The sequence below is a fragment of the Hyperolius riggenbachi genome, chromosome 2, assembly GCF_040937935.1.
Source record: "Hyperolius riggenbachi isolate aHypRig1 chromosome 2, aHypRig1.pri, whole genome shotgun sequence".
Taxonomy (NCBI): domain Eukaryota; kingdom Metazoa; phylum Chordata; class Amphibia; order Anura; family Hyperoliidae; genus Hyperolius; species Hyperolius riggenbachi.
This window is the reverse complement of record NC_090647.1, coordinates 98,088,252-98,115,404: the sequence shown is the minus strand read 5'-3', so window position 1 is coordinate 98,115,404 and position 27,153 is coordinate 98,088,252. Positions and strand designations below refer to the sequence as shown.

At 45.0% G+C, this 27,153-nt stretch overlaps 1 protein-coding gene across 4 annotated transcripts in view; it reads right to left on the bottom strand.

Annotated features, from left to right (window-relative positions):
• NHLRC3 (NHL repeat containing 3) overlaps positions 1–27,153 on the bottom strand; it is a 71,486-nt gene that overhangs the window by 32,079 nt on the left and 12,254 nt on the right. For 3 of the 4 annotated variants that reach the window (XR_011025692.1, XR_011025691.1, XM_068265033.1), the window contains exons 4-8: positions 26,144–26,294; positions 24,503–24,703; positions 22,267–22,358; positions 18,838–18,950; positions 13,982–14,132 (exon numbers count right to left, since the gene is read on the bottom strand). Coding sequence is in view for 2 of the 4 variants with exons in the window: in XM_068265033.1 (XP_068121134.1) it covers positions 13,982–14,132; positions 18,838–18,950; positions 22,267–22,358; positions 24,503–24,703; positions 26,144–26,294 (708 nt within the window). In the remaining 2 variants the exon portion in view is untranslated. Of the gene's footprint in view, positions 1–13,213; positions 14,133–18,837; positions 18,951–22,266; positions 22,359–24,502; positions 24,704–26,143; positions 26,295–27,153 lie in introns of those variants that run through there. The other variant, XM_068265034.1, reaches the window with a different exon arrangement.

Genomic DNA, 27,153 nt, shown 5'->3' with positions numbered 1-27,153 from the left:
GTGTGGTGTGTGTGTGTGGTGTGTGGTGTGTGTGGTGTGTGTGGTGTGTGTGTGTGTGTGTGTGTGTGTGTGGTGTGTGTGTGTGTGTGTGTGTGTGTGTGTGGTGTGGTGTGTGTGTGGTGTGGTGTGTGTGTGGTGTGTGTGTGTGTGTGTGTGTGGTGTGTGTGTGTGTGTGTGTGTGTGTGTGGTGAGTGTGTGTGGTGTGTGTGTGTGTGGTGTGTGTGTGGTGTGTGTGTGTGTGTGTGTGTGTGTGTGTGGTGTGTGTGTGTGTGGTGTGTGTGTGTGTGTGTGTGTGTGTGTGTGTGTGTGTGTGGTGAGTGTGTGTGTGTGGTGTGTGGTGAGTGTGTGTGGTGTGTGTGGTGTGTGTGTGTGGTGTGTGGTGTGTGGTGAGTGTGTGTGGTGTGTGTGTGGTGTGTGTGTGTGTGTGTGTGTGTGGTGTGTGTGTGTGTGTGTGTGTGTGTGTGTGGTGTGTGTGGTGTGTGTGTGTGTGTGTGTGTGTGTGTGTGTGTGGTGTGTGTGTGTGTGTGTGTGTGTGTGTGTGTGTGTGTGTGTGTGTGTGTGGTGTGTGTGTGTGGTGTGTGTGTGTGGTGTGTGTGTGTGTGGTGTGTGTGTGTGTGTGTGTGTGTGTTGTGTGTGTGTGGTGTGTGTGGTGAGTGTGTGTGGTGTGTGTGTGTGGTGTGTGTGTGTGTGTGTGGTGTGTGTGTGTGTGTGTGTGTGTGTGTGTGTGTGTGGTGTGTGTGTGGTGTGTGTGTGGTGTGTGTGTGTGTGGTGTGTGTGGTGAGTGTGTGTGTGTGTGTGTGGTGAGTGTGTGTGGTGTGTGTGGTGTGTGTGTGTGGTGTGTGGTGAGTGTGTGTGGTGTGTGTGGTGTGTGTGTGTGTGTGTGGTGTGTGGTGTGTGTGTGTGTGTGTGGTGTGTGGTGTGTGTGTGGTGTGTGTGTGTGTGTGTGTGTGTGTGGTGTGTGTGTGTGTGTGTGTGTGTGTGTGTGTGTGTGTGTGGTGTGTGTGTGTGTGGTGTGTGTGTGTGTGTGTGTGTGTGTGTGTGTGTGTGTGTGTGGTGAGTGTGTGTGGTGTGTGTGTGTGTGTGGTGTGTGTGTGTGTGTGTGTGGTGTGTGTGTGTGTGTGTGTGTGTGTGTGGTGTGTGTGTGTGTGTGTGGTGTGTGTGTGTGGTGTGTGGTGAGTGTGTGTGTGTGTGTGGTGTGTGGTGAGTGTGTGTGGTGTGTGTGGTGTGTGGTGAGTGTGTGTGGTGTGTGTGTGTGTGTGTGTGTGTGTGTGTGTGTGGTGTGTGTGTGTGGTGTGGTGTGGTGTGGTGTGTGTGTGTGTGTGTTGTGTGGTGAGTGTGTGTGTGTGTGTGTGTGTGTGTGTGTGTGTGTGTGTGTGTGTGTGTGTGTGTGTGTGTGTGTAACCTAAGGCTGGCCTTGTGTTTAGCTGTCTAGGATAATCTAGATCAGCAAAAAAACACAACAACAAAAAATCCCTAAAAAAAAATAAAGCTTCTGGATCTAGAGGCTTCCCATGGAGGTTCTCCATTGCCACTCAGGGCCCCACTTCTCTTCAAGCACGAGTGTGACGGTACTGCGCTTGCACAAGTATGGCAGCACTAGCGCAGTATGAGGCACAAGCTGCTCTGTGCTACTGCGCAGGCGGGGCTGTGCTCGTGCCAGAAGAAGACTGTCACTCCGATCAGCTGTAAGGTCCTGAGCAGTGGTGGAAGACCAGAGGACAGCAAGGAAAGCCTCTGGACGATCCACAGACTTCCCTCTGCTTTGGTAAGGTATGTATTTCAGGACCCAAGCTTTGGTTCGGGTTCTCTTTAAAGTCCCAAAAAAATAAATAAATCTAGGGCAGTACGGGGTAGAATTTCAAAAACATCTTGTAAGTCTCATGGGCAAGAAGGGCTTTAGTTAATATGGTGGTGCATGGGCAAAAATAAATATAGGGTCCCTTTTATATTTTAATATGGATAAAAATGGTGTGTCCACCAAAATTCCTGACTTAGGAGCCCCTAACAAGCTTGGAGCCCTGGGCAATTGCCTAGAAAACCCCACGGAGGGGTGGCCTGGTCATGGACATTACAAAGGACAAGAAGTGAAAGTCAGTCTCCAAAACAGTGATATAACTACTTTCTTCTAGAATCTGTCAGGCCACGCTCACAGTGGAGACTTGCATCCTCATGGCCGCATATAGCGCAGAACGTCGCATTGCAATACAAAAGCAATGCGACATTCCCATTGTGGGCGTTGTGGTGAATAATGACAGAGTGTGGTATCCCAGTGCACTGCATGCAGGGCGTTTACCTCAAAACACCAGTGTGAACAGTACATACTTTTCATTGACTGTGTGTATGCTTCTATGCTTCACTGTATGTGATGCGATGCACGGATAACGTGCGTTTCCACTGTTACATGGAATGCCACACAACTCCCACAGTGAACCTAACCTTAGATTTTTATGGATGTCTTTGCAGAAATTTTTACTTCCTGTTCCTACTCCCTGTGTTCAAGAATGCCACAACAGATAGATAGTGGGGAAAAGAGAGGGGAGGGGGGGCCTTCCCAAGGAGGATATGGACAAAAGAAACAAGCAGTGGTCCAACTCTTCCTTGGGGGGGGGGGGGGGGGGGAAGAAAGTTTGCAGAATATGCACATTTTTTCTTTGTTGTCCCTGGAAGGGACTGCTGGAACTGCTGGAAGGCAATGATGTGTCAGTTACCTCATACAGCCATATTAATCCATGCTGTGCACTGATGAGGACAGACCAACCAGTCCAAAACAGTCTGTATGGATGTTGGATTAGTGTGAAGGTACATCATTGCATTCCAGCGGTTCTGGAGGTGTGTTTAGCTTTCGGGGACAACAAAGGACAATTTGCATATTCAGCAGCGATGCATTGTGGGAAACCTTGTATGCGCACTCCGAACCTGAATAATCGTTTTAAGAAGACGCATTTCTGTTTTTCACTAATTATGGTTCTGAGCTGTATGACTTTTATGCTGCTTACTGTGGGATCTTACAGTGAGTTTTTCTTTCTACCTTTTATGGAACATTATCAATTATTTTATATCCTAATTAAACACATCCACTGGAGATTTAGCAGGGCAGACAGGCTGTCATCTTGCACAGAAGATAATCTTTTCAGACATAAATATGCTTGAGGAAGCAAAGACATGTGGTGGCTTAAGCTGGAACTGGGCTGAGGCAGCAGATCTCGCTGTGGACTTGGCCCAACTGGGCAATTTTTTCAGTAGAATTAGGCTTTGCTTGCAGTTGGCAGCAACTTTGTATTCTGCTGGAAAATAAAAAAAACCATCATCTTGGAATTAAATGTCTTATGTATACACAGAAAGCAGAATGCTCTTAGCTGGAAATAATTCAGGTTTTGTTCTCAGTCTGCTAATTAAAGTATAAGATCATTATAGGAAAACAACTTTGCTGGCGTTTGTATGATAGCGTTTGTTTGTTTTTGCCGCTGTTGCATCCAATTGAAGTGACCCTCACCCTGTCTTGCAAATAATGAGTTACATTCAGTTTTTGAAACAACGCTTATTTCTTCTGTGCTCCTGCTTTATTTTAAGCCAAGTTTCTCCGCACTTTTCTTGATAGATGATTTTTCTAGATGCTGGACTCTCTTATTATCATACAGGGACATTTTTCCTGCATAAGGCCTGGAACCCACTACAAATCTCTAGCGTTTTTAATTAGCGTTTTGTAAGTGATTTCATGAGCATTTTCTGGCACTTTTGGGAACGATTTTAAAAAGTGTAAGCTTTTTACCAGCGATTGTGTAGCGATTTTAATTCTGATTGGTAATTTAAAATGGCACACAAATCGCTATGTGTAGTGATTCATGAGCCATTTGCCAGCCCTTCAATACTTTACATTGAAGCGCAAACACTCCCAAAATGCTGCATGTTCTGCGATTGCGATTTTTCTAATTGCAATCGCTATTGTGGAATTTAATTCATTTACATTGGCAGAGCGTTTAGGGAACTCGCTAGTGATTTAACGCGCTCCTTAAATGCTCAAAAAAGCGATCTAGTGGGTTCCAGCCCTAAAGGACACCTGCAAGGTCTTTTTAAAAAGAAAAAGAAAGTTTAACTTACCTAGGGCTTTTAATGGCCCCCTGCAGACATCCTGTACCCGTGCCACTTTCATGTTGTCAATCGACAGCCACTACGCCTGCACTGCCCAGGCCACACATTACCTCACTCTTGCTCACTTCAAAGAGAGCGACCGGCACAGTACGAGGTTTTCTTGTACTGCGACTGTGCAGGATGCTCCCGGCGATGTGAGCGGGAGTGAGGACACGCGCGGCCGGGGCAGTGCAGGCATAGTGGCCGCTGACTTGTAAGTCGGCAGTAACGCCAGTACAGACGCAAGTATTGGCAGCAGCACACAGAGCCGCTTGTGCATGGAGGTAAAAGCTGTGCAAAAGAAGCTCCGTGTTACTGTGCAGACACGGCCAGGGCTCATGCAGGTGCAGTGCAGCCGAGCTTATATATGGATGGGAGTGGGGGGTGCAGAAGCCATGCTCTTGTCGAGGCTTGCTTAGAGGGTCCCAGTGCTGGATCGGTGGGGTTGAGGCTGATGGGGGAATTTAGGACTATCCAGAGGCTTCTTCTAAGGTAAGTGACTATCATTTTTGTTTTCTTTAAGGCCACATTTACACTAGCCTTGCAATGGTGCATTGCATTACACTGGTTGCATTCCAAGGTTAACGCAACTACAATACAAGGCAAGGGTGCCCAGAACCAGGGCCGGGCCGAGGCAGAGGCTGGAGAGGCTCCAGCCTCAGGGCGCAGTGTAGGAGGGGGAGCACAATTAATTCAGCCGTCATTCCTAATTGTGTTTAAAACAGAAAGAAATAAGAAAAGGGGATACATAGCAGTGACTGCAAGCCAGATAACTAGATATGAACGTGTTGGGGAGGTTGTGGGCCCTGTGGCGCCTCTTAGTCTAATATCAATCAGTGTGTGATGGCTGGGGTGGTAGGGATGGAGGGGCGCACTTTGGTGTCTCAGCCTTGGGTGCTGGAGGACCCTGTCCCGCCTCTGCCCAGAACACTTACCGCATCGCCCCAGAAGTGCCGATCACCCAACGAGCTCTTGCAAAATCAACAACGCGTTACTGTTGGACCTCCGAGGCGACGTAGTGGCAGTGAAAGTATTTTAAGTCAATGGGCGATGCAGGGATTTTAAATATGTTGGCAGCGGTGGGGATACATGGAACAAAGGAAATACAGTGACTTACTTCCTGTCCAGCATGGAGTACCTCACGCCACGTGAGAGGCAGCAAGTGGCAGCGCTATGCATTTGACCCTGTTGACGCACTCTGCATTAATGACATTTTTTGCAGTGCAATGCGGTGGGGACAGAGCATTGCATGCAAACGCAATTGTCAGGTGTCAAATCAGCCTCAGGCCTTTTGCACAATTCATGCGATTTTGATTTTTTATACGATCCGAGTTTTGATTCCGATTAAAAAAACGTAGCAGCATGCGGTACTTTTTTTTTAAAATCAACATCAAAAATCGGATTATATAATTTGACCAGATTTTACATGCAATTCCAATTTGACCAAATTTTACATGCGATTCTGATTTTTAATCGATTCCGATTTCTAATCGGTCCAGCATGCTGCATTATTCTTCTTGTGTTAATAGCATCCAGGGAAAATCGGAATCGTTAATCGCAAATCGGATTTGTGATTTGCAGTGTGCAAGAGGCCTCAATCTGGCTACAGGTTCACTTTAAAGAGAAACTCCGACCAAGAATTGAACTTTATCCCAATCAGTAGCTGATACCCCCTTTTACATGAGAAATCTATTCCTTTTCACAAAAAGACCATCAGGGGGCGCTGTATGGCTGATATTGTGGTGAAACTCCTCCCACAAAGAAATTCTGAGTACGTACTCTTGCCAGTTTCCTGTCTGTGAACCTTGCTGCATTGTGGGAAATAGCTGTTTACAGCGGTTTTCAACTGCCAAAAAACAAGCAGCAGCTACATCACCTGCCAACAGTAAAAATGTCACCATGTAATAAATGTCAGAATATAAATCAGGGATTTAAAAGATTTTACTATGGGCAAACACTGCCTAAATCATTTATACATAATTATTGTAAAAATGAAGCACTTTTTTTATTACATTATTTTCACTGGAGTTCCTTTAAGTGTGCCCCAGTATGTATTTATAAGTGCTGGGAGATTCTGTGCTTTCTTGTAAATATCAAACTAACATCGTGAATGACAACAGTCAGATGTTTAGTACAGATAAGATGCATCTTTGCTGCCCTCTATTGTTCCTGATGTGTGTATAAAATACAGAAAAGACATTTATAATCCAATGTTTTTGTTAGCAATTAATACAATCTATATACAACAAAACTTATCTCCAGGCAAAAAGACTAAACCACTTGTAAAGGAGAAAACAAAATACTTAGCTTCCCAGTAAGGGCTGGAACCCACAGGAGCGCTTTTGGCAGCGTTTTGGCAGCACTGCGATACGCTAGCAGTTTGCCAAAACGCTGGGCTAATGTTAATGGATGGGGCAACTTCCACAGGAGCGTTTGCGTTTCCCAGAAACGCAAACGCAGGACCTGCAGCATTTTGGGAGCGTTAGCGCTTCAATGTAAAGTATTGAAACGCTAGCAGAAACGCTCAGCAAAACCTAAACTGAGCGGTTTTGCTAGCGTTTTGCGGTTCAGCACACTGTAACAAAATGAAAAATAATTCACAGGACCAATCAGGATAAAAACGCAAAACGCTACGCACCCGCTGGGCAAAAAAATACAATGTTGCAAAACACAACCAAAAACGCGCATGAATCCGCTTGCAAACCGCTCAGACAAAACGCTAGCGGTTGCGTTTTGCGTTTGCTGATTTCAGTGGGTCCCAGGCCTAAAAGTGGGTACACACATCAGATAAAAAGTCTTTGGAAAATGAAAGATCAAAGACCAATTTTACCCCCTTCCATGTAGTATGAGAACATACCTCATAACACAGTCTATTCTATGGAGCTGAACTCCCCATCAGATACAAATCTTTGCAAGATACTGTACACACAGATACTGTACACATTCAAAAGATCAGTATCTGCAAAAGATCAGCTCCTGCAAAATGCATTCATAAGTCTATGATATCTGCAGATCTCATACACACCTTGTTTAACGGACATTCATCTGCAGATCTGAAAATCCATCCTGGTGGATCTGATCTGCAGACGATTGTCCGTTAAACCAGGTGTGTATGAGATCTGCAGATATCATAGGCTATGAATGCATTTTGTAGGAACGGATATTTTGCAGGAGCTGATCTTTTGCAGATACTGATCTGTTTGCATGTGTACAGCATCTTGCAAAGATTTTTATCTGATGGGGAGTTCAGCTCAATAGAATAGACTGTGTAGGTATGGCTAGTCTCATACTACATGGAAGAGGGTAACATTGGTCTGTGATCTTTCATTTTCCAAAGACTTTTATCTGATGTGTGTACCCACCTTAAGGCTCTTATGGTTCCCAGTCCCAGTTATGGTACTTGTCTTCTCTATCCCTATTATAGTGAATGTTCTAAATTGTAGCAGTCGGTGTACAGGCAATTCTGTTACTCCCAATCATTAGAAAAATAACCAGTGCAAAGATATATCAGGACTAGTGACCTAAGCCAGTTTAAAAACGGGCTCTAGGTCTGGCACCCGACCGCTGTGCACGCACCCGCCTGCCACGTGTGCGCACACACACGCGCCCGCCAAGCTGTCTGTCCTGCGTCCTGTCCCAATGCCTGTCAGTGCAGGACATGCGCAGTAGTGCAAAAGCACTGACACAGGGTCACTTGTATATTATTAGGTAGGATATCATGTAATTACCCATATGAGTAGCCTTTAACAGCGGAACCCTGATCAGGTGACCTGAGCAAGTGCATGAAGCTTGCCCCAACCTACTTTGTTTAGGTCTTGTTAAATCAGCCCAAGTGAGCATACTTAAGGTTCGTATACACGTCCGATAAAGATCGTTCGTTACGAACGATTCGTGACGTTTACACGATATTCAAATTAGACCGAAAAGATCGTTCGTAATGAACGATTGTGTACACACGTGAACGATAGAAGTATAAAGTACTGAACGACGAACGATTAAAAAATGCGTGCGCAAACGGAAGTGACGTTATGACAGGCAATAAGAACATGCGTTATCGGACGATCTTTGTACACACTGCAACGATTGAACGATTATCTTTCGAAAAAATCCGCCGGGTTGGATCGGTCGGATTGAACGATAATGGTCGTTATCGTCCAAAAAAACGATCGTTGGAAAATTTGGAGCGCACGATTATCGCTCCGATTGTCGTTATCATTCGTTTTCGAACGATCGTTATCGTACGTGTGTACTCAGCTTTAGCCTGGAATACAAACGGAGATTTTGAAAAGCCTGGTACACAATTGTGTTTGGCCAGTTTTAATTGAAGCTTTGTAGCAGGCTTTAGTCTTCTAGTATTTACACCCTACCAGCAACTCCTCATTAACAGAACGGTCTGCTGCTGATCTGTGCCAACCCTACCTAGTTGTTGCTGCTGTCTACATCAACACCAGTGATTCCCCTCATCTCCTATCCTAGTGACCAAGAGCTCTTGCATGAAAATGAAAAAAGTTCCAGAAGTGAACACTTTATACAGTTTTAACCTCTTCCCCACTTCACTCAAAAAAGAAAAAAAAAGACTTTGCTCCCTTTTCGTGTGAAGGTGATTTATTCAATTTTTGGTTCAGACAGAGGTTGTGTAAAATGTGCACCAACAAGGACAAAGACAGCAATATGTAATGTACAATCAATTTTCACTTTCCTCAAGCTGGGCCCTATTTTACCTTAAAGCAAACCTGAAGTAAAAGTAAATATATAAGATTATTGTTTGTGTTTTACCAAAAGTAAAAATAACAGAGCGGAGTCTCATTTTTTGTGTTCAGTTTCAGGCAAACCAGTCGAACTCCGTCCCCCGGGCGAAATCTGGACCACAAAGCCAACAAATTTGGCCCCCAAGTGGTTTCCCCACTTTGCTGTTTGGCCCACTCTAGACCACCAAGGATTAGTGTTGGGCCGAACAGTTCGCCTGGCGAACCTCTCTGGGCCTCTTACTACTTCCGGGTCGCAATGACCCGGAGTAGTACGCCTGCGCTGCCCGGCGGAGCGTGTCCTAGATCGCGCTCCTGTTGCCGGGCACTCTCTGCGCATGTGCGTGACGTCGTTCATGACGTCACGCACATGCGCAGAGTGCCCGGCAACGGGAGAGCGATCTAGGACGCGCTCCGCCGGGCAGCGCAGGCGTACTACTCCGGGTCATTGCGACCCGGAAGTAGTAAGAGGCCCATGGATTTAGAGATGTTCGCCGGCGAACGGTTCGGGAACCGTTCGCCACATCTCTACCAAGGATGGCATTAAGGAACTACTGTATATAAGAGAGGGAGGTGGCCACTAGACATTGAGATTGGCCCACAACTCGGTCCCAGTGTTCAATGTCCACTCACTTCGTATTTCAGTCTGATTCCCCTGGTTTAAGAACTTCATTTTAAGACTTTATTGAGCTGCCGTGAGACAAATCTGCCATGCTAAGATGAAAGACAAAAAGTAATAACCCTTTGAGGTTTCCAGCACTAAAACTGTATCACATTCATTTTCTCATTCAGTACTATTTTGGCTTCTGTTTACTTTTTCAAGAAAGACTGAATTCGACCAGCTGTTCAAACAAGAAGATTTGCATAGATAACCACACTAGTTTTTTTTCCTTGCTGTACTGGAAAACAGAAGGGGACTTCAGACGTTTTTTGTTAGGTCAGTACTATATGTACCTATGTTTATCTCATCATGTCACTAAAATCACTTTAGCCAAAAATGTTATCCATGCAGGTGAGTCAACTGTTATATCCTAAAGCAAAAGTGTTTAACCTTTAGACGACCACGTAACGCCACTGGGCATGAACGTGGCGGTAGCCCCAGGACCGCCTAACGATGAAAAAAGCCTGGTCACTATGGGGGTGTAAGCCTATAGTCCTGAACTAGTTAATAACAGCACAGATGCTGTTTAATAACCTGAACTTTTTTTCTGTCTTATTCAGCCATATGAAAATCCTGCAGTTTATATGCACTAATGTGTAGTCAAGAAACAGTTTAAACTATTGACTCCCACATGATCATTCCTCAACACCTCACTTCTGATGACAGAAGCTGTCTAAATGAAAAGCAGACAGCATGAGTCATCAGAAAGGGGGGGTTGGAATGATCATGTTAGGCCACATACACACATAAGATTGGTCTGTGATGAAAGATCACAGACCAATCTTACCACCCTTCATGTAGTATGAGAGCCATACCTTCCCAGTCTTTTCTATGGAGCTGAACTCCTAATCAGAAAAAATCTTTGCAAGATGCTGCACACACAGATGCTGTACAGACACAAAAGATCAGTAGCTGCAAAAGATCTGTTCCTGCAAAAAATCCATTCCTGCAAATTGCAATGATAGTCTATGAGATCTGCAGATCATCATACACACGATTTAACTGACATTCATCTGCAGATCAGATCCACCAGGATGGATTTTCAGATCTGCAGATGAATGTCAGTTAAATCATGTGTGTATGATGATCTGTGTGTGCAGCATCTTGCCAAGATTTTTTCCTGATGTGGAGTTCAGCTCCATAGAAAAGACTGTGTAGAGTATGGCTCTTATACTACAGGAAGGGTGGTAAGATTGGTCTGTGATCTTTCATTTTCCAAAGACTATAGTCTGATGTGTGTATGTGGCCTAAGAATGCATAGCAGGCTTGAGTGACCTTCAGGATGCCTTCAAATATCTGAAAAGGTGTTTATAGTAAGAAATGGCATTAGTGTTTCTATTACCCACGTCTGTTTTAGGACGGAATAGTGGATTCATACATTTATCCACTGCAGAGTCACTTTTGGCTAAAGTTGTAACGTACGATAGAATAAGGACCAACAATGACCAATCTACTAGCTCCCTTCCACCATTATAAAAATTGTATATTTGCATTTTCAAAGATTTGTGATTTTTAGAATCAATATTACAGGTTTTATTACAGAAGCAAAAAAGTGTTGACAGCGGAATGAAGATTGACTTAGGGCTCATTTCCACTATGTCCAGATTCGCAGCGTTTCTCTGCCTGCGAGAGGCATGGAGAAATGTTGTCTATCTTTTGAATGCCTCAGCATCCAGATCGCACTGCGGTGCAAAACCTGGACGGCGTGCTGCAGATTTTAAACAGGTCCTTTTCCACTTGCTGCAGTGCAGTACACAACTCACTGCTACACGTATTTTTCTGCACAGCGCACTCGCTTTCGCCATCATCAGTTTGGACGGTATCCACGCTGCACCAGAAAGACTGAGCGTAGTGTTAAAATGCAATGCACAGATACACAGTGTGAAAGAGGCCACAGGATTCGAATCATTAATCACCAACTGTAAAATATGAGGTGGACACAGGCCAGTGCAGACTGTGCAGCCACACAGGGGCCCCGTGTCCTCTAGGGCCCATGCAGCTGCACCACAGTTTGGGTCCGATTATCCTCTAGGCATGACTCCATGTATTTCTCTGTAGCTCATGAGGAACAGTGATAATTGTCATCAGGGCCTGTTTTATCTGCAATGGGGCCCTGGGGCAAAAGTAACTTGGGGGCCTCCCCAATGCCCCCTTGCAACCAAATTACCCCTAGGGCCCCTGAACCATCTGCCCAGCCCGATCCAATCCCTCCACATCACACAATATAATTAGGTGTCCATCATATGACCCCCTTTTTGGGCTTCCCATTAGTCACCTCCTCCTTTTCCTATACGGAGTGCACACACAGCATCCCCACTTTCATGGGTCACCATAGCTGGAGAGGCACCTTGGGGCCCTCACAGGCTCTGGGGCCATAGGGCAATTGCCCCCTTTGCCTCTATGGAAGTGCTGGCCCTGATTGTTATGGCACAATCATACACAAGTATAAAGCGTGTGCTATATGAATACAGTGCACACAGAATGTGGCCTAGGTTCATGTACTTTTATGTTATCTAGGGATGGTCAATGAGATGCGAGTTGATGCAGGATTATGCAAATGTATGCAGCTTGAAAATGGACCAATTGAATTTTACTTAAGAAAGATTTGATTGGTTCATGTTCAAGCTGCATAAATTAACATACAAAACTGCATAATGCTGCATCAAAGTATTTGCATCTAATTGACCATCCCTAAGGTTATCAATATTATTAGGATCCAACCATGATCTGTAATAGCCATGGCCACTCACATAGGGCCACCTTCATTTAGTCTGCACAGGGCCCACTGTTGACTTTGTCCACCACTGAATACGATTCTCTTTAATACAAGTACAATCTGTAGCCTTTTTGTATACAGCTTTCTTTGTAACTTCAAAGTCCAACCATCAAAGTGTCTGATCATGGTGCTGCTATGCAGATGGAGTCACAGGCTTGATAAAAGATTTTTCTTTGCAGTTGTAGCCGTTTAGCTGTGCAGTTCATCAGGAGTGGCAATGCGTGCAACAATAAATCATTTTATGTGCCCAGAGTCCAGCCTACAAAAGATAAGTGTCTGATCATGGTGCTGCTATGCAGACTGGCATCAAGTCACAGGCTTGTAACAAGATTTGTCTTTGTAGTCCTGGCTGTTTAGCTGGCGTCTATTTATAAGAGGTAAGTTGGGCACTGGGTATTGACATTATTTGAATATCGAACAGCTTAGCTTTGGTAAGTGGTGTACCGTTATTTGCATGGCTTTGCAACACTAACCTCATCCACTACACTATCCTCAAACTTTAACCTCTACTTATGCCTAACACTAACCTTCCCCATCATATCCCTAACAGTAATACACTACCTGCATCAAACACAACCCCCCCCCCACCTACGCCTAACACTAACCCCCCACCATATCCTCAAACCCTAACCTCTCAACCTATGCCTAACACTAACCTCCCCCCATCCTATCCCTAACGGTAATATCCTACCTGTGTCTAACACAAACTGCTCCTACCACATAGCTCTAACAGTAACCCCCTACCTACACTTAACACAGCCCCGCCCTCCCCACTACCTACTCCTAACACTCCCCGCCCTATCCTCAAACACTAACCCCCACAACCTATGCCTAATACTAACCTTACCCCCACCTAGCCCTAACAGTAACCCCCCCCCACCTACACTAAACGCAACCCCCCCAACTACCTACATATAACACTAATACCCCCTCACCTACACCTGAAACTTTACCTAAGCACTAAAGCTGATACCATCCTTTTTACGGTAGTCGGCTATACACTGAAAAACTGTTTCAAACTGTTCCAGGCTTAGGCTATATAATAAATGAACTTCGGCGGCAATTTTCACCCCCCAGTGCAGCTGACCTGGCACTGATTGACACCCCACCACCAAACTGGCACCTCCTGTATTACAGCACTATGATAGCCAAACTCCGACACCCTTGGCACTCAATTTAAGCCACGTTTCGAACTCCAGGCCTGGAGGGCCAGATCCATGCCAGTGTTTAGGATGGACTGACAAAGAAAGGAATGTGTTCTACCTGATGGATCACACCTTTCCTGATTCAGACCCATCAATTCATTTGAGCTGTGTCAAAAATGTGTCAGGACCTCGGCCCTCGTAGGACTGGTTTGACAAACCTGATTTAAGCACTTCACACACCATAGCCTCAAATGTGCATTGATGTCTATGGCGGTGTCTCATTTCACGATCACACCCAGCGCTCAATTTACCCCCCTCAGTTTAGCAGTTTAGCTCATCAGGAGTGGGAATGTGCGCAAAAATAAATTAGCTCAACATTTTGCGGGATTTCAACACACAGCAGCAAAGTGTTCCGTAGCAAATAAAGCTAATCATTGTAGTCCAGCTCTGTCTCAACATAGATATATTTCTGAACTTGCTGAGCACCAAGTTCTGCAACATAAACAGCGCCAGTCATGGAGCTGACATCTACAAGGTGCGGGCGGACCCCATCAGCCATCTGGATGCTGCTGATCACTTTGCACTTTCCAATGTGCCCTATTGATGGGAAAGACAGGAACAGCAGTCGGCTTATGTTCAGCTGGGCCACAACAATATACTTCCTGTCAGCTGTTATCCTACAACAACAAAAAGAAGAAAAAAGGTAAGGGAGAGACTACTTGATGCATAGATTCATATATATTACTTTCATATATTGCTTTAGCTCTCCTGCTCTAAATAGGAATGCCCATAACTGCAAGCAACCTTTCCCAAGACTATAAATCTGAGCTAGAAGTTCAGTTCACATGAACTTAGTCATTAGGGATGAGCTTCCAAAATCTTAACTCTGTTTCCAATGTCTGGGAACGGATCCAGAACCTTTCATATCTGGACCGTGGTGGCGGGGTTATCTCACCCTTGTAACAGCCTCTGTGCTCCACGTCGCATTCCATCTCTAGATATTTCCTCCTTCAAAGGCTGTGATGTGGAGTGCAGCGGCTGGAGGAGGCGACAAGGGTCGCACATGTAAAGTTTCTGGTTCTGTTCCAAATCATTGAACAGTGTTCTGAATTTGTAAGCTCATCCCCATTAGTAAGGAGGGAGTTTAAAGATATAATACATTGGTCAATTTGTGGTATTATCCAGACAGGAAAAGCTTAGTAAGGGAGGAAGTGGCAGAACAATTTGTGACCTGTGTCTGAGTCTCACTCCATAAACAGTTGGGCAGAGGTCCACTTTAAGAAGTCTGTCTAGGTTTTAAAAGAAACAAGAGCAATAAGACCTATAAATCTTTAGCGCATACAAAGAAAGGGGGGGGGGAAGGGGGACGCAGGCATGTGTAGTGGGCTCTCCTCATGCCCACCACTCCCCCGTATTGATCCCCCAAACTTACCTCCTGGTCGGGTTGGTCGCGGCTGACTGCGCTGCCTGGCGACACACATCCTTGATCGCGCGCCCCTGCGAGTGCTCTGTGCATGCGCACTATGTAATTGTGAAGTCGTGCACATGCACAGAGCACTCCCGGCCGTGCGGTCCAGGACGTGTGTCGCCGGGCAGCACCTACACAGTCAGCCACAACCACCCAGACCAAGAAGTTCGGGGGATCGGTATGCAGGAACGGAGGGGGACAAAGGCAAATGGTGGGAGTGGTGGGCATCAGAAGAGCCCACTACACATGCCTGCTCCCCCCATTCTTACATTTTTGTATGCGCTAATGTATCCTTCTATAATAGTGACTTCCTATAGACAGTCCAAGAAAATGTATTTGTTCTTGTTTTTACTTTTAAAGAGACTCTGAAGCGAAAATAAATCTCGCTTCAGACCTCATAGTTAGCAGGGGCATGTGTGCCCCTGCTAAACCGCCGCTATCGCGCCGCTAAACGGGGGTCCCTCACCTCACAAATCCCCTCCGAGCAGCCGGGGATCTCTTCCTGGTTGAGGCAGGGCTAACCGCCGCAGCCCTGCCCCACGCGCGCCTGTCAGCGCGTATCTCCGCCTCTCCCCCACCCCTCTCAGTCTTCCTTCACTGAGAGGGGCGGGGTAGAGGCGGCGATGCGCCGCTGATAGACGCGACTAGAGGCAGGGCTGCAGCCGTTAGCCCTGCCTCTAGGAGCAGCAAAATCTACGACCAATTTGGTCGTTGATTATGCGCGGGGGGGGGGGGGGGGGGTGTTTGGGGTTGAAGGGACCCCCGTTTAGCCGCGGGATAGCGGCGTTTTAGCAGGGGCTAACTATGAACTCTGAAGCAAGAATTATTCTCGCTTCAGTGTCTCTTTAACAAAGCAAACAATAGTCCCTGAAACTTTATGATCCCTTTTTATCGCCATTATGCCTTTATGGAGGATAACAGCTACAATAGCTCCTAGGCAATTAACTTTTTCTCCTTAGATTTCCACTATTTGATATTTTCATAACTTGCCAATAAAATACCTTTTGAAGGACAACTGATGTGAGAGGTATATTGAGGCTGCCAAATGTATTTCCTTTTAAGCAATACCAGTTGCCTGGCTATCCTGTTGATCCTCTGCCTCTAACACTTGTAGCCATAGACCCTGAACAAGCATGCAGCAGATCAGAGGTTTGTGACATTATTGTCAGATTTGACAAGATTAGCTGAATGCTTGTTTCTGGTGTTATTCAGACACTACTGCAGCCAAATAGATCAGCAGGGCTGCCAGGCAACTGGCAATGTTTAAAAGGAAATAAATATGGCAGCCTCCATATTCTTCTAATTAAAGTTGTCATTTAAACCAAAAGCAAGCCAGAAAATACTGACAATAAATTTTGATATTGCTTATTCACCTATTTTTTTATGCTTTTTGCAAAGTGCTATAATTATGTTACAATTAAAAAAGAAGATGAAAAAGTATATCCCAGGAGAAAACTCAGCAGAAAAAAAATGATTTGCATATGGGCAAATCTAACCAAAAATCTCACAAAATGTACATTTCTGTTACAGCACTTAGTCCCATATGCAATTAATTTTTACTCCTGAGTTTTCTCCTACGAGATCATTTTTTCACCTTCTTTTTAAAATACTTTTTCAGTACTTTAAAATTGAAAAGGTATCGAAAAGTAGGTGAAAAAGAACTATCAAGGTTATTTTGACTATTTTCTTGCTTGCTAGTGGTTTAACCACTCCCATACCAGCAGTCTCTGCCCCCTTAAAGTGGACCGAAATTAAAAATACAAGATTTCAGAAATAAAATCTATTTTCTAAATTATAATAATAAATAGCAGCCTTTTTTCAGCTGCATGATGACAAATATAAAATATTTTACAGTTATTGGAGGAACCCCTCCCTTCCTTTCATATTGCCGCGACAGAATCCGGCAAACTGGTGGAGTAGGTGGTGTCCAGCAAAGGAGGAATTGCTAATGGCTGCCACCTGTATAACCCTAGTTGTGAAAAGAGAAGGGTGAAAAGCATGCACTGAAATGCTCATAGGCTTGAGGGCTCGTTTCCACTAGTGCGGCGTGCGTCTCGTAGACGCACGCCGGCACTGAGCGGGTGGGCGGGATCGCAGGCGATTCCCATCAGCCGTGCCATGCACGGCTATGGGAATCGCAGCCTCCGCCGCGAATTCTGTGGGGGTTTCCGGCCGAATCGCTACTGCAAGCGATTCGGCCGGCGGCGCCGTTGTCCCCTATGGCAGAGTTTCCCCGCGCGATTTGCCTGCGGGGAAACTCTGCGGATTCGCGGCCGTTTCCGCGAGAGTGGAAACGGGCCCTGAAGGAGTGTTTATTTATCTTTGTATGTGTCAGAGTGGTGGAACTAAATATTTTGAATTAAAAACCGGTTTGGTTTGGGTCCGCTTAAAAAGGAACCTAAAATGAGAAGGATATGGATTTTTCCTTTTACAAAACCAGTTACCTGACTCTCCCGCTGATCCTGTGTCTCTAATACTTTCAGTCACAGCCCCTCAACAAGCATGCAGATCAGGTGCTCTGACTGAAGTCAGACTGGAATAGCTGCATGCTTGTTTCAGGGTTGTGATGCAGCCACATCTGCAGCCAAAGAGATCAGCAGGACTGCCAGGCAACTGGTATTGTTTAAAAGGAAACATCCATATCCCTCTCAGTTTAGGTGCACTTTAAGGACCAGAGACTGCTGGCACGGTACTGCTGCCACCTCCCGATGAATCGCCGCACATACCCGCCGGTCACGATGCTGCCCCATCGCCGCAGGACTCTCTCTCTGCCATCTATGATGGCAGAATGCTGACAGCCGGCCAGGAGCCACTTTCATTGGCTCCTGACAGTATCATTGGGAGCTAATGTGATTGGCTCTCCGTGATCACGCGGTCAGGAGCCAATGAACGTGGCTCCTGACTTGCTTACAGAGCTCTGCTGTCTTATAGACGGCAGAGCAAGTGAATTGTGGCGGGTGCAGAGCGGCGGATCAGTGGTAACGGCTGGGATGCGCGATTCAGTTCGACGTTGTATTTACGTCCAGTCAGAGCCACAGCAACACCTGCTGGACGTAGATTTGTACTGCGTCGGTCCGGAACCAGTTAAAGTAAATTATATTGACAAGATGTGAAACTACTACAAAGGAAAAAGCTTAAGAGAAAAGGTGAATTGAATACAAGCCTTAGGGAGGGATGTGGTATCTGTGGTAAAAGCAGATAATTCCCTGCACGCGGTTTGCTGCACCATATGGGTGTTTTCTGCATTTTAACGCATTCAGATTTTTTTTTTTTTTTTTTTTTTTTTACAGCAGCCAATGCTTTGATTAGGTATCACATGCATAGTTCAGAAAAGTTGTGCAAGTGGCATCTTTTTTTCACTGCTATGCAGAATTGCAGATGCCTCCTGAAAACACAGTGTCCCCATAGGAAAGCCTTACATGCAATTTCGCATTGTGGCAAAATGCTGCCGAACTGCACGAGTGTGATTTCTGCCTGAGTGTTTTCCCAAAACAAACACGTGTTCTTATCAGTTTACAGTGTTTAGATTATTACTTATATAGTTTATAAAAGTGTTCTTAAAGGTAACCTGAGACGAAGATAGTAAAAGAATTGACACTCACCTGATGCTTCCTCCAGCCCCCCTACAGGCTGTTGGCTCCCTCACCGTCTCCCCAGGCCACTTGATTCATTCACCAGCTGGCCCAGTAACTTGGCTAAGTCACGCATGTGCAGGCCCCTGTCATGCTACTGTTGCCAGGAACGTTCTGTGACTGTGCATTAGTCCAGAAGAGGGCGCATGGCCGGCCCGCACATATACAATGAAGTGCAACATAGCCAAGGGGAGATGAAGGGAGCACACGGTGTGAAGGGGGCTGGAGAAAGTCCCAGGTGAGTGCCAATTCTATTACTATATTGGTCTCAGGTATACGTACCTCACAGAGTAGGGTCCATCTTCAGAGAAACAGGTGTCCCAAGTTCCAATCCATTCCCCGGTGACGCTGTCAAAAACCTGTATCCTTTTATTACCACGATCTGCAACCCAGACCTGCATGTATACAAAAAACAAACACTTGTCAGGACACAGGGACAGAGCTTATTTATAGAGGCAGTGCAAAAGCAATGCTGATGTGGAATTACTCATTTTATTATTTCTGACAAATGTAGCATTATCATGTTATGCAGATCCGTAAACAAAAACATGACGTTTCTCACAACAACCTCAGGACTCATAATAAATGCATGGCTGAAGCCCAACAACTACCACCCCTATAGCTATTGCTATTCTCCTCCAACAAAGGACTTTATTAACCAGATGAAAACTTCAACTCACTTGTTCTGTAGTCAGCCTAGACAATACTGTACCATAGTTTAGCTGTAACAACTTTAAAACCCAACTAAACACCATTATTATAGGAGTCTTCTAGGGCTATAAAACATTACGCATAGAGCCTGATTTACTGTAACACATCTTCTGGCTGAGATCGCCAAGAATCTGATCAGAGAGGGATGTATTCCTGCCACACTACGCATAGCTTTTTTTGAATATATTTCAACATGAAATCGATTTAACTTTTAGGTGGTCCTCTTGCCCCCCCCCCCCCCCCAATAATATTGTCCCATGTGCTCCAGAGCCAGTTGATTGGCCTGCCAGGCATCCCCCCAAACTAGTAATGCTTCCCCGGGGCCATTGCCTAGTACTTGGGGCAGCAGGGCAAATTCACTCCAATCTCCAGTCTACGTCACTCCAGTTTATGTCCTGTCTCCATTTCCATTGGCTCCCATTCTCCATGACCTGGTGGCATACATATGCTCAAGTTACATGCCGCGGGTCACAGAGAACGCTCTGCGGTGGAGATGGAGACAGAAGGACACAGACTGGAGGCAGTGCCCAGCCCGGTGAATTTGTTCTACTGCCTCGAGTACTGTACTCTGCAGTGGTCCCAGGGAGCCATGATTAGCTTGTGGGGAGACCTGGGAGCCCATCACCAGATCTGGAGCCCTGGGAAATAGCCTCCCCCCGTGCCTCTGCCCTCTTTCCAGCTAGATTTTCCATCTGGCATGATCGATCATTTTAAACAATTATGGCCAGAGATTGATTGAAATTATGATAGGGCGGCCATGTTGGGTTATTGATCTTTCAATCGCTGAGATCAACTCCACCGGGGAAAATTGATAGATGTATGGATACCTTTAGTATATCATTAGTTGTGTGGTTGCATGCAGGTGCCCATAAAAAAATAAAAATAAAAAACTCAACAAAATGAAAAATAAAAATACCCCCCTCAAGCTGTGGATATTGCATACAATTACTGTCACATGACCAATAATTGGCAAACTTCTCTGCAACCCTGACTATGATCTGATATAACTCAGAAGATGGTAACAAATCCACAGTTTATCAGCAGATCATTGTTAGTGAATCCAGTCCAGGTTTGCTGGATTCCTTATGAAGACCCCACTGCCATAGTAAATCCTTATGTGGATTCAGTTTGGCACTAAAAATTTCCATTTGCTCCTGTCATTTGGAGACTGCTCTGCAACAATGACAGACAATAGGGGTACATCCTTTAATCAAGCAAGATCACAGGGGAACACTTTGGGAAACAATACCAGGATCTATGCTATGAAGTGGAATACAACTGAGGACATAAATAAAATGTATTTAAAAAGCAGATGTGTGCTTGTTTTCATTAAAAATTTGGGTTTGAGGTGTGCATACATTTTATTCACTATCTGTGCAAAAAGCAATTTACTTATGCAGTTGCGTTAAAGAGACACTTGAGCCAGAAAAAAAAAAATGAGTTTTACTCACCCCTCTACCAGCCCCCTGCAGCAGTTCTGTGCCCTCGCAGCCACTCACTAATCCTCTGGTCCCCCGCTGCCAGCTACTTTCGTCTTTGCCGACAGGCCCGTCAGGACTGGCCATGCGTAGCTTTTTCCGCATCCCCGACTGTAATTAGCGCTATTGCGGGCCGCAACACGTACAAAAATACGCGTTGCCGCATTACGAACGCATAGATATGTGGCAACGCGTATTTTTGTACGCGTTGCGGCCCGCAATAGCGCTAATTGCAGTCGGGAATGCGGAAAAAGCTATGCGTGGGCCAGTCCTGACGGGCCTGTCGGTAAAAACGAAACTAGCTGGCAGCGGGGGACCAGAGGATTAGTGGGTGGCTGCGAGGGCACAGGACTGCTGCAGGGGGCTGGTAGAACCCCTAGGGGAGTAAAACTCTTTTTTTCTGGCTTAAGGTTCACTAAAGGTTAAGGGAGTGGAAAAAATAAAATAAAAATCCATATCCACTTACCTGGGGCTTCCCAGGAAGCCCCAGGTAAGTGGATATGGATTTTTTTTTCCCACTCCCTGAACCTTCCCTTTAAGGCAGCTACCTTTCTGGTTCTTCCTATTAACAGGTGATCTCACACACACACACTTATCTGAAAGCGGTATTGTCACCATAAAAATCAAATTTCAACAGCAACTGGTCTGAGTGTATTAAGTGACAAAGATGCTAATCCTGCATTCAAAACTTTTTCTGCAGTTATGATTAGGAGTTATCACATACTGAAAGGGACAGTTAAGCCAGAAAAAAAATGAGTTTTACTCACCTGGGGCTTCTAATTACAGTCAGAAATGCGGAAAAAGCTACGCGTGGCCAGTCCTGACGGGCATGTTGGCAAAAACGAAACTAGCTGGCAGCGGGGGACTAGAGGATTAGTGAGTGGCTGCGAGGGCACAGGACTGCTGCAGGGGGCTGGTAGAAGCCCCAGGTGAGTAAAACTCTTTTTTTTCTGGCTTAAGGTTCACTTTAAGGAGCACTGGCCCTTCAGTAGTCAGTGCCAAACTGTTGCATGCTGGGGGTTCTTTTTATCTATAATATATTCCTCCTCTTCCATTTATTTACCTGCTTAGCTGCCTATCTGAAACACGATCCTCTGCTCACTTGTGTTTACAAGCAAGGCTGAGGTGACTCAGCGATTAGAGGAGAAAAGAAAAAAAAAAAAAAAGTAAAGGGCAGATATGACAACAGGATTTAGCCTAAACTGTGAGCAAAAGACATGGCCCCCACCAGGAACAGAATTCTCTTCATTTACTATATAACATTCACTGAAATCAAAACGTGGACAGTACAATACATGTGTTATGTAAGTAGATCAAGTATTTCTCTACTTATATATGTGTTTTTTTTCCCTGGTATAGTATGGCTAATACTCCTGCTTGAACAAAGCCTTTAAATTGCCTCTGTCACTGTACTTCAGCAAGCTTCTCTCCAGCCTTCCATCACTGCTGTATAATGTCACTGAGCACCAGCGCAGATAGCTGCAATATAGTGAAATAAGTCATTGATGCACAGCAGACTTACACGTCCAAATTCATCCACCTCCACACTATGAGGAATGTAGAATTTACCAGGCTGTGTTCCATTGCCACCCAAAGTCCACTGCACATTGAAATCTAAAGGGATTAAGCACATATATAAATATTTTATATGTTTCATGAAACGGTTTGGTCATTTCTTTCGAAAAAGCTGTAGATGTAGCATACAGTTACATCAGATATTCAGAATATACCGTAGTGTAAAAAAAAGGATAAAAAGTTGTAGGCAGGCTGCAGAGTCTGAAGTGTGCATTGATTTGGAGAGATGTTTACAGACAAGTGTATGGGAGATTTTCCCCAACTTTACTACCTTTGCTTATTACAGGCAAATAGAGCAGATCTCCCACAGGAATATATAGTGTCACACCACCTGCTTTAAGATCCGGGGATCCCTGAGTTGTGCAGAAATGCCACTTACACTTGAACCTTGGCCAATCCCTGGTCCTTCACTGATGACAGAGCATGAAGCTAAGTTCACAATGGTAAGCTGCAGTGCATTACTGCAAAATGTGTGCAATTATTTTTATCTGGTAAATAAGTAATGAGGATGCTAACCAGGCAATCCAAAAGTTAAAATCACTATTACTTTTCTTGTAGATAAATGATAATTTCCCAGTTTACTTGACTCGTATTTGGTACACACAAAATTTGGTACGCAAAAAGGAAGTTGCAGGGCATGCTGGGTTGTCCTTTTTTGCTGCTCTACTTCAGCTCAGACTTAACTAATGCAGCCTGATTGGCTGAAGCCTCTTTTCCTCCTGTTTTCCCCTCCCACACCTCTGTTCCTCTCTGATTGGCCAGTATTTCTCATGCTGAGACAATGCACTTTCTATAGTGAAGGGCAGGCTATGCATACACAATCAGGCAGAGGAGAGTAAGGGAGGAAATGACATCAGGATTGGCTTCAAAATAGCCACACTTAAAATGGGAAATGCTAAGAAGGATTTTCTCTTTTTTTTACTGTAGAAAAATCACTAAAATCAAACCATGGACAGTGCAATGCATATGTTATTTAAGTAGAGCAAGTATTTATCTACTTATGTATATGTTTTTTTTTCTGAGATAGTATGGCTGACAGCTCCTCTTTAACAGTAGCAGTGAAGCATACTTTCATGGACTGTACACGTCACTGTATGCAACACAATGTACAAATAATTTGCAGCACCCCATTCCCGTTCTGTTGCATTGTATTCCTGCTGTTTCAGGGAATGCAACGCATACTGTGAACCTAACATAACGGGTTTTTTTTTGTGCTGAAAACTTAAAGTAGGTTATTTCCTTCTTTTAATAGTTAATCTGCGGTGCTGTGACATATGCCACAGCAGCATCCTCACTTTCCGGCGCCTCTTGTGGCCACAGCTTTGCTCAGTCTCTATCTTCAACTGAGCAGAACGTCAATTATGGGCAGGGAGGAAGTGGCAGTTCCCTCCTCTCGGCCCGTCCTGAGGAACGCTTCAAGCGCAAACACGTTACAGCTCTGCTGCGCACTTTGTGCAGAGACACAGTGTATCAGAACACTAAGAGGGGAGTGAACGGGGCATCCCTAGAGACGGGAACTGCACCCCCCCCCCCCCACCACCATCAACGCTCTGGTTACCTGAAGAAAATAAAGGCTCCGCAGAGCGGGGGCCACAGAGAGTGAGGATGGTGCTGCATATACACTATTATTAAAAGAAGGAGAAAACCCTCTGGGTTAAGGGGTACTTTAGGTATTGTACAGACACTAAAGAGAACTTGGCCAGAGTAGCTGTTCAATGCAACTTCCACTATGGAAATAGCATGTGTATCGATCGCTCACAAACATGGGAATTGTTCCGCTTCTTGCCCCATCCGCTGGAAGTTACTCCATCATGTGCTCCACCATCGGCCCTCCTCACCCTTTCCACAGAAACATTACGTGCCACCTTGCAGCGCTGAGTCACCGGTTAGATTACCAGCTAGAGCACTATCTGCATGGAGTTTGTATGCTCTTGCCATGTCTGTGTGAGTTTCCTTCAGGCACTCTGGTTTCCTCCCACATCCCAAAACATGGTTTCCCCCTAAATTGGTCCTACTACGAAGGACATAGGACTATGGTAGAGATTAGATTGAGAGTCCCTCTGAAAGACAAAACTCTATACTCTGGAAAGGGCTGCAAAAGACATCAGTGCTATATAAACACTAAATAAGGACTGTGCTTGCATCAGATGCAGTGATGTCACACAAGTAATAGCATGCAGTACCTTTGTTAAGCATAAGAAGTCTGTTGTTAAGCCCTCCATCGCCATCCACTACATACATGTCACCATTTGGTTTAACAAAAACGTCGGCAGGTTGATCAAACTGCAGAGGACTCAGCCCGGAACCTGCCAGGCCCGCCGTGCCGAGGACTTTTATGAGCTTCCCGGACATGGTGTACTGCTTTACTGTGTGTCCAAAACTTCCTGCAAAACATTCACAACATACCGGTAGGTTTAAATAATTACAGTATTGTAATAAAAAATACAAAAAAAAAAAGTTATATATTTACATTCTAAAGGCTTTCTTAAAAGACTAAGATAGTAGCGACCCATAAAGTAGCTGAATCTAGAGAAGAGAGAAATCCAGGTGCACTACAGTCCCAAGCACATTTCACCAATGAAATAGGTTTATCTGTCCAGCATTTTGCTTCTATATCTTCTTTACTGTATATTCACTTACATGGATTGCTAATCGAATTTCCCTTGGTCAGTTTTGGCTTGGGTTTTATTTTTGATTTTTTAGCAGGGATTTGAATGCATTATCATATACAGCCTGTGAAAGTTATGAATGATAGCTTCCAATGTATGATAGCTTCCAGCAAAAAACAAACAAAAAAAAACAACAAAAAAACACCCCCCTCCCCCAAAAAACCCACACACACACAACACACTTATCACTTAGCTGGTAACCTTGAAAGTTCCAACTAATATTTTAGGGCAGTGTTCCTCGTGACTGCCCAACGGTGCATGTTTTCCAGGCAAACTCACATATGCAGAGGTGGGGTAATTAGTATCTCAGCCACATGGAACTCACCCAGCTGAGAGACTTATTGCCCCACCTGTGCATAGGTGAGGTTGCCTGCTAAACATGCACCGTTGGGGAGTCACAAGGACAGGTTGGAGAAGGGAAGGGCTTAGGTCAGTCTGTATTGCTGAACAGTCAGGCTATATTGCACAACTGTAGAGGGGAAGGGGCTTAAAGCGGAACTGTAGATACAAATTAAACACATTGTTTCACTTACCTGGGGCTTCTGCAAGCCCCCATCAGCTGTCCTGACCCGCGCCGAGTCTCCGTTCCCCCTCTGCCGCTCAGTTCCGTACCTCGACTTGTAAGTCGAGGCCAGCGCAGCCCTGCCAAGTGTATCCTTTCTTCGCGTTCCCCTCTGCAATAGCGGGGAATGCGAAGAAAGGATACGCGTGGTCATAGCCGCACAGGCGCAGTGGCCCGGCGGCGAAACCGAAAGTAGCTGTCGGCGGGAGAACGAAGGCTCGTCGAGGAGCAGCGCGGGACAGGACGGCTGCTGGGGGCTTGGGGAAGCCCCAGGTAAGTGAAACAATGTGTTTAATTTGTATCTACAGTTCCGCTTTAAGTCAGGCTGTATTGCTGAACTGCAGGGATTGGGAAGTTTTAAGTCAGGCTGTATTGGTCAGCTTTCGAGGTGAAAAGTGACAGCAAAGAACTACATATACTGGCTGTGCAGCATCAAAGCACTACATATACTGGCTGTACAGTATCGCTGAGTTGCCTAAATCTCATAACTGGTTTATCAAAATTGCAGTTACAATTTTAGGAGCTAAAGCATTTCACATGTACTATATGTCTCCTGTACTGTATATTTAACTGTCTGCTGGAAGTCACAATACCTTGTCCGACATCAGTGATCCATAGTGATTGTTCTTGGGGAGTAATTGCAGCAAATATGCCATGAGGCATTTCAAGTGTGTCTGTATTCCAGGAGTCCTTAAAAACACCTTCCTCTGTGAACACCAAGACCTTGGATACATTGTCCCCTCTCTAGGAAAAAAAACAACATTATTTAATACAAGTTGTAAAATTGCTGTAGTGTAAACTTTCTAACACAAAGCTCTTTCCTATGAGTTATTATTAGCTCTGTACAACATGCAAAACATACAATGGGGAGCATAGGTACATGAGAAATTCAGCATAGTGTACAGTGAGGAGAACCAGTGACACAAGTAGTGATTCATACAATTGATGTATAGTTTGAATAACATCACCAATGCTGATAAATGTTCATTTGATTAATTGCACAAAAACAGTAAACACTAGGGCAGTGATCTGGAAACTTGGCTCTCCAGCTGTTAAGGAACTACAAGTCCCACAATGCATTGCAGGAGTTTGACAGCCACAGTTATGATTCATAAAGGCAAATGCATTGTGGGAATTGTAGTTCCTTAAAAGCTGGAGAGCCAAGTTTGCAGATCACTGCACTAGGGGAAGGTCACTGCCCTTACAAGCTTACAATCTCTAGGGGATAAGGGGGTGGAGACACTAAAGGAGTAGACAAGGGGGTTAGCAAATAAGACAGTGAGCTTTTTTTTAGCTATAGCAAATTATAAGCTTGTCTGAAAAGGTGTGTCTTGAAGGTATGTTTGGAAAATTACAGGCTTGAAGCATGAAGGATAAGCTGTGGTAAAGAGTTCCAAAAGAGAGGTGACACTCATGAAAAGTCCTGGATGCGAGAGTGAGGGGAGGTGACCAAGCTGGTAGAGAATAGTGAAGAAAGGTGCTGTTCGGTTAACGCAGTGAAAGCTTTTAGAGAGGGTGAGGTCAGAGTGAGTGATTGGCCAGGTAAAGGGGGAAGGGGGAGCTTCTGGCGGGTGAGTAACCAGGCACGGGTTACGAAGGTCAA